Source organism: Gossypium raimondii, chromosome 9, assembly GCF_025698545.1.
Source record: "Gossypium raimondii isolate GPD5lz chromosome 9, ASM2569854v1, whole genome shotgun sequence".
In the NCBI taxonomy this organism is placed as follows: domain Eukaryota; kingdom Viridiplantae; phylum Streptophyta; class Magnoliopsida; order Malvales; family Malvaceae; genus Gossypium; species Gossypium raimondii.
Genome location: NC_068573.1, coordinates 47301960 through 47314219, shown reverse-complemented (window position 1 = coordinate 47314219; position 12260 = coordinate 47301960). Strand labels below are relative to the sequence as shown.

General features: G+C 29.6%; 1 protein-coding gene across 1 annotated transcript; it reads left to right on the top strand.

Annotated features, from left to right (window-relative positions):
• Positions 1 to 8729: 8729 nt before the first annotated feature.
• On the top strand, positions 8730 to 9896 carry LOC105800498 (protein FANTASTIC FOUR 3). Its single transcript, XM_012631678.2, has one exon. It carries the CDS (start codon positions 8823 to 8825, stop codon positions 9717 to 9719), a length of 897 nt encoding a protein of 298 aa, XP_012487132.2. The 5' UTR covers positions 8730 to 8822; the 3' UTR covers positions 9720 to 9896.
• The last annotated feature ends 2364 nt before the right edge of the window (positions 9897 to 12260 follow it).

The following is a 12260-nucleotide window of genomic DNA, read 5'->3' as shown; positions in this document are numbered from 1 at the left end:
AATATTTTCTTTTCCTTTCAATGTTCATCCTCTTAAGTGAGTGAGAATGAGGTTTTTCACATTAATAATACCAAAAAATAATAATTAAAAAATGGAGTGTTTTTGTAGATTATTTTCTGAAAATAGATTATTTGAATAGTAAATTTCAGTATTACTATATTGTCAAGCGACACCACCCTAAAAGTACAACATTATTCTTTAATTATTAATTATTTCGATTGATTAAAAATTATTTTTAACTAGGGTTGCCATTCTAATTGGCAACACTCCGTATAATTTGTATTATCATAAAATACTAAAAAAATCAAGAAAATATGTATTTTTGTATTGAAAATATTGGTGCTGCTTGATAATTGGTGTAATATATATATATATATATATATATATTTTAAATTTGGTATGTGTGTATAGGGATGTATGCCGTAACTGACTAGTCATATCAACAGCAAGAATGCTATCTAACAAGGTGGCATCCAATCCATCACGGCTCTCACCCCAAAATGTTTTTTTTTCTCCCTTATAAATCAAAACTACCCACATTGCAAACGGTAAGTGTTTATCTTTGTAAATTTTTTTATTTTTATTTGTGTATAAGTTGTTAAGTATTTTTGTATTTATTTATTGCGTTGTTTATCTTATATTTTTAATAAATATAATTACGTTATGCTATATTTTTGGTTTTTTCTGTTTTTGTTTCGTAAAAATATTTCTTTGCAAACATTCGGTTAAGGTAATTTTTTTTACTTTTCTCTGATGATTAATATTGTTACGTGGATACTTTAATTTAATAATGTAAAAAAATTATGAGAATGGGTTCAGCAAAATTTATTTACTAAATCAGATAGGTAAGTGTTGATGTTTGTAATTTTTTATTTGTTGTTTATTTTTAGTGTAGAATTTATATTGTATTATGCCTATATTATATTTTAAATAAATTTAGTTATTTTTAATATTTATTTGTTTGCGTAGAATAGAAAATTTCAGTTGTAAATATCTGAGTTAAGATAATTTATTTTAATTTATTTTGCTTAGTTAACGATTAATATTATTATTGATAATACGAAAATAAAATTATTTATGAAAATGAATTATGCTAACAATTATTAATAAGAATGTTGTTATAACTTAAGGTTTTTAATCTAAATAATAACAGCAAAATTATTTACCAAAATGTTATTATTTATCTTTATTATAGATAATTATTTTAATATTTGTAATGTTTGGTTGATTATGATTATAATAATGATGTTATTGTTTTTACTATACAGAGATGTTTTTATATTTGTTTATTTGTGTAGCTAGATTATGATTTAGTAGGTTTAGTTTTTATTTTATTTGTATTAAGATTTTTGAAAATTATGTTTTATGCTTGGAAGCGTTATATTATTTTAATATGATATATTTCCTCAATTTTGTTTAATTATGCAGATGTATCGAAATGATTTATTGATTAGAACAACCGACCACACTATCATGATGATCAAAGTGCCGGTAAAAAAAAATTATTATTTGTTAATGTAGGAGGACGTGGATTCGAGCATGCTGAAGCGTATTTATTCTCCTATTTAAGGGTTGGGATGGATTATGAATGGTCTGAGTTATTAAAATCGTTCTTAAATTAAATCTATAGCATTAAACAAAAAAAAAGTAAGGCTTTTTTTTTTATAAGATTTGAGTTTTATAATTAATTTTTTGTATAACTCATTTTCCCAGTTCCATTGCTATATTAATCATAAAAGTAATAAGAAATAAATTAAAATTTGTAATAATTAATGAAAATACGAAAGAAATTAAATCAATATATCATTTTTAAAATTTATTGGTTAGAAAAATAAAATAATCGAAAATTGCTTCATGCAAGTCTAATAGGTTGAGTTTTTGACAAAATAGTTATTGATTTAAGTCTATAACATTAAATAAAAAGAAAAACATTTTCATCAATTTGAGTTTTATATCTTGTATTATAAATATAAATATTATATAATGAAAAGGTTTGAATTATAATAAGTCTCAACCATTTTTATAAGACCTATTTTTAGAAAATCAAAGTGAAATTAAGTCATATTTATTCTTTAACTCATATTGTTATGCACTATGAACTAGTGCCAAATAATAAATCTAATATTTAATTATGTACTAAATAAATTTGTAAATAAGAGATTGAATAGTGCTGAATATTAATTTTAGGTTTAATGCACACTTTAGTCCTTCAAACATATTGCTTTTTTTACTTTGGTCTTTAAAGTATTTTTTAGCCTACTTTAGTCCCTAAGGTTGTAATACGTTCCCAATTTAGTCCATAATAGTATCAAACATTCCTGATTCAATCCTTTGGATGTAAAAAAAACAGTTGGGATATTCAAGCAATCATAAATTGCCACATGGCATATGTTGATGTCACAATGACATCAACATCCAAAAATCTAAAATTCTTTAAAAATATAAAAAATTAATAGAAATTTATAATTATAACTATAAATATATATTAAAATTTTAAAATATGTTAGAATTTCTTGTAAAAATAATAAAAACTGTAAAATTTATTAGGAATTATAAAGGATTGTAAAAAATTAAAAATTTTAAAAACTAGTAAAAATCATTGTATCATGGAATAAAGTATACCTTCACTAATCACATCTAAAATATTAAAAATTTGATATTAAAATTATTTTAAAATACATCAATATTTTTTAGTACTTTATCCGTGTTATTAGCAACATGTTTATCTTATTTGACTCGACTCTCTATTTAATGTGTGGGGTAAGTTTCGTTCATCCATCGTTATGCACATACTTTTTTTTTGGTACCAAAATTCTTTAGAATGGTCAAGCATTTAGGAATATTAGTTCGAAATACAAGTCTACAATTTTACTCAAGTTTGCCCATAGTAATGGATAGTTAACCTAAGCTTGTTTAGTTTGGCCATATTAATTTTTATTTTTAAAATATAATTATTTTTATTTAATATTTAATAATTATATATCTTTTATTATCGTAGTATATTAAACATAACCAACATAACATACTTTTTAATATTTAATTATGGTATGATATATTCAATTTTTATATAATAATATACCAATTAAAAAAGAAAACATCATATTATAAACTTGAAAATTTATAAATTTGAATTTTAATATTTGAGTCCGACCATATTTTAAATAGAATTAAACTTTTTCAAATTTCAATATTTAAGAAAATATTTATTTTAAAATTTCATGGATCAAGCTGCCACTAGACAAGTTTATGGGACAAACATTTCACCCAACCTGAAAGGCTAGATCCATATGAGCTAGTCTCGGACATTATGATTTTTTGGGTTGATTTGATCTAACGGAATTTAAATTATAAAATTATTTTAGTTAAATTTAACTATAAAAACATGTAAATATATATTAGTATATGAAGGATAAAAATGGATAGTCGGATCAAATTTAAACTTAAATGTTATTTTTTATCGGATTCATGTCAAGCATATTTGACTCTCTGCTAATTCTAAAGTAGCTTTCTTGATTTACAGCTTTGATCAATCTGACTTTTCCTTAGAAGGAAGAAAAGAGAGAGAGAACTATTGGTCCAAGCTTAGAGGAAATCTGTGGCAGGGACTGGATTAGGGTTCTTTGAACTTAACCAATCTGGATTAGGGTCTTTGAACTTAGCCAATATGTCTTTGTTGAAAAAAGGTTTTACTGCTGTTTACAAATTCGTAAGCTTTCTAAGTTTGAGTGTAGAACATTATTCCTTTTGTCGATCACCTTTATCACATGCTACTTCTGTTCCACTCGCTATTACTGTAACCCGTTAAGAATAATATGAAACCTACTTGCGGGCCAAAAGGCAGGAGCTTGAAGGTGATACATTATCTACTTTAATAATAAAACAAAACAATACATTAATAATCACCCATGTAGGTTTTAGATTCAAATCGAAACTTGATTATAAATTTAACGTGAATACTGAACATTGAGAGTATGGTATAAAGAATACTAATAACCATACTAATCTCTACTAATATTATTAAATCTTTTATTAAGTTTAGTGTTACGAGTCAACTAACCACCAACTCAATTGGTATCCTTACTTAACAAAGTAAATTATATTATTTTAAGACTGTTTTTTATCGTATATTGTCTTTTATATGAGACAGAAATATGAATACAATTTAAATCAAAACCTCTTATATCTAGTCACATAATTCTCTTTTGTCTCTATACATTAATACTTGTTTAATAGAGCCTAAAGTTTTTTGTCACAGTCTGAAAAGCTAACCTTGGACTGCGATGTTTATGTTCATACTTGTGAAAAGTTGTTTCACGGGCTCAAATGCATTAATTTATTTGCAGAGTTAGTGATGAACTGACCATTAGTTCTATAACATGTTTGCATGGATTAATTACGTTGTCCCTGCCTGTGATATATTTTCTTTTACTTTTATTATAATAATAAACATAATAATATAAAAATGGGTAGCAATTGGTGGCACTAGGGTTGTCAAAAAGTTAGGAAGGTGCTTTGTATGTGCTTACTTCAGCTGTGAATTGGATTCTCGTCTTTCATTAAAAGTCTTCACTATTATAATACTAAGGTTATGGCATTTAGGCTCCACTTAATGCCAAGGAGACATGACGTACTCTTTGCTTAATGGTCTACATTACTTTATTAAAATAATACAAAATTATACTATTTGATATATAATTCTTTACAATTCATAACAAGATAAATTCGGATCCTTAATTTATCTCAAATAAACTTTTAAGTTTTAACGTAAATAGATGTAAATGATAAAGAATTAATTAGAGTAGAGTAAAAGTTTAGTTGCTTAATTATTAAAATGGCATCATAAATCATGGCCTTTTAGTATTTTAATGTGCAAAATTATATATGGGTGCTGATGCAAATTTCATTCCCTCTATCTGTCATTAAGAACACAAAATTAAGTAATGCGAGAAATCAGATAGATTCTGAGGTAAATATGATGCTCTTTTCTTTTAGTTGGCACACATAATTATTGTTTAACTCAATAATAATAAATAACATGAGAATTGAGAGGGCTGAAAAGACTGCTCATTTAGAGCTACCAAAGGTTACAAGGCTTCTTTGCTTCAGTTTAATGCTGCTTTTAGGGAGTTAGGACCACATCAATTATATTATAAATACCAAGGGAAACGTTTACCTTTGATCACCTTTCCGATTTCTTTATTTATTTTAACTATTGTTTATTTTTGGTTCTGAAATATGTTAGGTTACTTGGGAATTAATCTTTTGAGGACAAACTTTACAAGTGTCTATAGAGATGGGGGCTAATAATATGCTGATCTACTTGACCAAATGGGGTAAATATCTTTGCATTGTATCCGCTCTTTGCTTAATAAAGAGACATTAATTTTGTTTAAATGGGTACATGTATAGACATTCCTTTTTGCCCTTGAATTGGATTCCATATTCATCATCAATCAAAAGTAGTCGTATATAGATTTCTAAAAATTTTGACCCGATGAATAATCCCATTATCAAATGTCCATTGTCCTTTAATATTTCTTTCTCTAATGGATCCTCGGTTGAGTGGATATGTCCCAGACCCTTTTTGTGCATTAAACAACTCAAAATGTTATAGTTACCTCACTAGCCGCTTGTTGCTTTGATTATTAAATTATAATAAATTATACCATGTTTTAAAAAAAATTATATTTATATTTAACAAACTCTCCTCACATCTTACTAATTTCGTTAACTAAAATCGTGAATTAGAATCACCTTGCGAGCTAAGGACATTTGTGAGCTTTAGATCCCACAAGCTCAAGACCTCACAAACTCACATCGTGGGACTCTATTCCTGACCTGGGCCAACGTCACATATATCTGTTAGCCTAGCATGACAATTTATATATAAGGTTAATGCAATAATCAATAGATTGAGCTTGAAAGAGTATAAAACTAATACGAAAATGACACGAGACATATCTCTCTTAGCCACTTTTCTTCTCTCGAACTCCAATCCTATCGAGGGATCCCATTCCAAGATCATCTTCAACCATCTACAGCTCTGTGCCCATAAGATAAACCACCATGAAATCCATCACTCAAACATATATTGTGATATAAGTCAAATCTGATAAGAAAACCTCTTCTATAGTCTATATATTTAGTCTTTAATTAATAGGTATCTTCATAGACATGGAAAATGATGGAACCAACACTGCCTCTTTGACAATCGCCATAATACTTGTTTGAAATTCATAGCGAAAAAAGGACGGAATAGAAACATGTCAGATTTCATAGCAAATCTTTTTTTTTTCAAACAAAAGCATTCCACCACACATTTTCTCTATTAATAATCTGACCACAAAGTATGCCAGAATTCCTTGTCCTTGACAATGGGGTAAATTTTACTTTAAAACAAAAGAGAGAGATTAAAATGTAAACATTATTTTTACTTTTCTTAATAATATTTTCCCTGAAATTCCAGCGAAGGGTTTGCTATTTTTTTTCCATTTAGTACAAAATAAGTGATATTCTTCATGCATGTGTAATCACAAAAAAGGCAACATGTGAAAGTGGTACTACATTATATATAGTAGAGATGTACTATAGTGTGATATTCATGATCGGAGCGCCAGCTAGTAACCTTTTCTGCTCTAAAAATGGTGGTGAGATATATATATATAATTGGTAGGAACCAAGTCAGCTTTACTATACTAGGAAAACCCACAACCGCAAAACCCACAAATAGCATGAACCAACCTCCTTTGCCATTTGTTTAAACATTTATAGGGTAGGTCATTTGTTGTCCACCCACATGCTGGCCTTTGCCTCCTCTTCTTCATTATTTTTTGATGGATGATTCCTTTCATTAATTTTAGAGCAGTCATAGGTAAGCGCATAGCCGACAAAAACTAAAGGGGTGTGTTAGTGGAGTATAAGTCATAAATGGCCGAACATGATTGGTCTAATTTTGTTTTCAGTCCCTGTACTTTTTTGCACGTTTGAAATTTAGTATCTCATTTAAAATCATGTGAAAACCATGAATTTTCATTTTATTTCTCTTGCTAAAGAAATTTATAACTTCATATTCAGAATTACAAAAAAAAAAAACTTTAAAACTCTAAATTCAACATATTTATTTACTTATTCGGTCTTCCATGCATGTAATATTGATTGTTTGATATTTTTTATATTTTAAAAAATCACATATTCCATTTAAAGAGAAAAATGGCTAAATGAATGTGATAAGATAGATAACATAATTGAACCGATAAAATTTTCGAATTAAGTGACAATCACATGCCGACCGGGAACAAAGAATGATGTTAACCCAAACCAAACAAAACCAACCTCAATCGAAGTTTCAATTTAAGTATGCAAATTACACCATGGAATAACAACTGTATATACTTTGAAACCTTATTCTTCATTAAAAAGTTACTATACTGTGAAACAATGTGGAGTAACATGACAATATTTGAATAACTTGTCTTGTGGGTCTCACAATGATTTCGCCATTTTTTGATTCCATGGTGGGGTCGGAGGCTGTCGGTTCAAACTTCAAACACCTTTCAAGGATCCATCATTCTTCTTTCTTTTTTTTCTCCAACCCTAAACTTCGATGGTTTGACAAACTTGCCCTTCACTCTGTAGGTCTCCTTGGGGGGTAGGATTTTTGCACTTTTGGTCAAATTCTGGCTAGAATCGATGTCCATTTCGGTAACTTTAGTTGCTGGAAAAAAAATTCAAAGGCTGTGGGCTGATAGTACATATTATCATTCCTCTTTTTGAATGCAATCCAACAAAGGTTTTGACTCATGAGAAGTTATGAATCATGCATGAAAAACAGTGGGATTCAGTGTGATTTCGGTTTTTGATAAAGATATGTATCATGGGCGAAGTTTTTAATTTTTAGGTACTAAATTAAATTTTAATTTTTTATAGTTTATATTTTATAATTTTTAAAATATTAAATTAAATTTTTATAATTTTAAGAGGGTTAAAGTACAATTTTATCTTTATTAATTTAAAATTTTAAAAAGTTTTCAAGAGCTTAAGTAGAAAATTTTCATTTTAGGGGAGCTAGGCCCGTGCCAGCCCCCCTCTATCCGCCTTTGATTTGTATTTAATATACTATCAGTGGACAAATTTATACATTAATAATAAACTATGGCTCAAACATTTAAATTATTAGGAATAAATATAAATAATTAAATATTTAGAATAATATTTAATGTGGTGTATAAATTTTATGCACCATCAATATAATAACATAGCACATCACTAAATTAAATAAAAAGATGTAAAATTTATAAACAAATATTAATAATTTTATTTAAATATAATCAAGAAAGTAATAATATATATTGGAGAATCCTCACGTACCCCTTTTTGTAGGCTCTTTTTGGAAAGGGAAGAAGGAAAAGGAAAATAAAGGTGGTGGTAAATTTTGGAGCAATGTACCCATACTTTAAATTTCTACCCAGATTAGATTTTGTGAAGAAATTCGTTGCTGACATTCAAATTCCCACTCATTTAATAAAAATAATAATACACAAATATAAACTCTTCCTTTTTTGGCCATTTTTTAAAGAAAAAAAAACTGTTTCTTTGTTTCCTTTTGCTGTGTGTGGCAGATTTAAACAACTATAGAAAAAAATTGTAGAAAAATTCAAGTGGTGTTAAAACAGTCCCCCCCCCCCCCCACTTCTCTGTATATGCTGGCACTTTTGGAGTACTACAAATTGACATCCCATTCCCACCCCTTTTGCTTATCTCTCCATCAAAAAACAAACACACTCTCTAAAACCGTACAACGTTATACTAAATTTTCTATCGTTATGGCGACGATTGTTTGTCACCAAGGTTTACAGTCATGTCTCGAGTCGCAATTGGTTGAGCCGAGAGCATTGAGGCTAACGTTATCTTCGGCGAGACCACGCGAATTGATCAGTAAGTCGTGTTCCGTTAACCCTGAACCGGGCGGTTGGAGTTTACTCCAGGCTCTGTTCAATAGTCCTCAATCTTCAAAAGGGGAACAAGGGAATGAAAACACTTATGTTCATCCTTTAGTGAAACGTTCTTTGTCTAGTTTAAGTGAGAAGAGCTTGGAACTGTGTACTGAGAATTTGGGTAGTGAAACGGGGAGCGACGAGGTGTTGGAAGACGACGTGTTCGCATTGTCTTCACATAGTTCGCAAGGTGGGAATCCTCCGACATGGAAATCGGGTCAACCATTGGGGAGCACTAAGAAAGCAATTGCTGGCGATTTCCCACCACCACTGACAACGATAAGCGGATCGGAATCGCTTCGCGTTAGGTCCCACCGTGAAAACGGAAGGTTGGTGATTCAAGCTGTCAAGGCCCCATCGAACAACCCCATCTTTCAAGCTGAGCGAAGCAATGGCCGCCTTCGACTTCACCTTTTGAAATATTCCACTTCCAGCATTGACCATGAAGAAGAAAAAACAGCCGACGTGGAAAATGATAATAACACCAACAACAACGAAAACGACGACGAAGAAGAACAAGAAGAAGAGTATGAAAATGATGATAACTACATAGCTGAAGAAGAGGAACCAGAGAAAGAAGAAGATGGGGAAACGGCGACTCTTCAAAGGAGCTGGGATGGCAGAGGGAGGTACTACTGTAAAGAAGGTGAAACTGAAAAACGGGGGATTGTTAAAATGGGTGGCCACAACAATATCCATAGTTTTATTCTGGATTTGCCTGTATAATAATCAATATCCCCCCCCCCTTGTCTTTGTTTGTGGTTTTTTTTTATTGAATTCCTCTGTTTCATCTTTTAAGGAATAATGTTTTCGTGGTAGGTAGGTAGTTATTATCGTTATTCGAGTCCTTTCTCTTTCTCTCTCTCTCTCTCTGGCATATAAAAACACAAAAACCTTTCATTACTGCCTTTTCTCTTGTCTTCAACGGTTAGGTACTTTGTCACTTATCTTTGAACAAGGTTTTGGAACTGGTAAGGAAATGATATCTAAAGGACCAAAATGAACAAATACTTCAACACAACCTTTGCTGGTTTTTACTTTTAACTTAAATAAGAAGGTGAAAGATACGAGACATTGCCACTCCAGGGTAAATATCAACATCACATCTTAAAAAGTAAATAAATACATTAATTGGGCAATTTACCACTAAAAGCTCTTTTTTTTTAAAATTACCGAAATGGGTCCATTTTTTAATTATTTACCGGAATGGTCCTTTTTTCGGGAAATCGCGTCCACGTCAGCATCTCGCGCTAACGTGGACGCGATTTCGGCCCGTGCGTGAACAGTACCCAACGGTCAAAAAAATAAAATATCGGGCACATTTCGATAAATTTTAAAAATATAGGGCTTTTTTGGTATTTTGAAAAAATAAATTTTGAATCTTTTTGTACTTGTATTTATTTTTTTAATCAATTAACTCTTCAATATTACATCAATAGCAACAAGTGCAAAAAATATTCAAAATTGTTATTAACAAGATTTGAACCAAGGTATTAAAGGAAAAGAGCAAGCATCTTAACCAACTAAACTAAACTAATTAATTAACATATTATAGAAATACTGTTATTATCTTAATTACATTACTTACGTTCTAACGATTTATCGGACCTATTCCATACACGTGTCAAATCGTAAAAAATAATACAACAATTACGTAAAAAATTCGTGTTTACTTCAAATAAATAAGGAAAATAATGATTTGAATGTTTCAAAATTTAATTTTAAACCGAAAAAATGGAAATTTAGGGGCAAAAAAGGATCTTTTTCGATGAAATCGCAACCGCCTTCGCCGTTTGTCGTAGCGAGATCTCGAAAAGTTATTCGAAATCAAAAAAAAATTGTCTCAATCGGACAACCGAGCCAAAAGTTATGGCCTTCCAAAATTTTCCAAGCTAAAAAACATAAACTGTTCATCCACGTCAGCAAATCGCGTCCTCGTAGGCGCGATTTGTGTCCACGTAAGCAAAGCGCGCTGACGTGGATGCGATGTTCTGACACGTCCCCTGACATCGCGCTGACGTGAACGCGATTTCGGGGAAAATGGCCCATTCTGGTAAATAATAAAATACCGAGCCCATTTCGGTAAATTTTTAAAAAATAGGAATTTTTTTGATAATTTACCCACATTAATTTACATAAAAAGTAAATAAATTATTATAGCAGTAAGACGAAATATTGCAATAGAAGATTTAAAAAATAATATTTTATATGGATGCTTTAAAATTTAAAGATAAAAAGATGCTTAAGAAAGATAAAAGATCAATTGAAATTTGACAACACATAATTTCAATTTCATTTTAAACACTAATGGGATTATTGACACTTGAAATTAATGTCATGTTATTTTGTCAAAACCAAATTTGAAAAGAAAAAGAGAAGGGAAAGATACAGGGGGACTTGTTTTGAAGCAGATTGATTTACAAAGGTGATTTTTTTGCACATTTTGAAATATTGGCAATTATCAAAGTATTTTCTTATTAATTTAGTATTATTTTTATATATTATATAATAAAAGAGTTTGAATGGTATGGACCATCCATGAACGACTTGACAGCAGTTATGCCAGATGTAGAATGAATCAATCAAATTACCTACCAACATGGTTGCACAAAAGAATGACCAAGTTAATTGTCACATGCCTAAATAACTTTATATCTGTGGATAAATATCTGGCTTTATCGCATTAATTTATTAAAGATGCAATAGTATTGTGATGATCGTAAATAGCTTAAACAAATTCAATTGGAATACTCAATCGGTTCAAGAGCTTAAATTTGTAATAAATAAACAAGGAAGAAAAGTTGCCACATGAGTGAGATTTTGTAAGCAAGATTTGCTCCAGCATTCTGTCCATACTCTCCTCAACTAACACAAGTCCAAAACGCGTATCTTCTCTTTAAATTTTTATTTCTAAAAACTTTAACGGGCTTCATGAGAATTTTTTAAAAAAATTTAAGATTTTGATAAAAATAAATCAAAATTTTAAGGGCTCAACTCTCGTTACAATTTACCCCTGATTATAATTGTTGCAACAGTTATTTTATATTTTAATTAATAAAAAAACATATATTATAAATTGTTCTTATCTTTGGATTACCAGTTGTTTCATTATTGGCCACTGGTTTTACTATTTGAATAGAAAAATGTAATTATTTTTTATAATAAAAATAAATTAAATAATATAAAAATATTTAAATAGAATTTGAATCAAATTAGAGAACATAAAAAGTGGGTTACCTATATCTGGATTCAACCTACCGGGCGAGG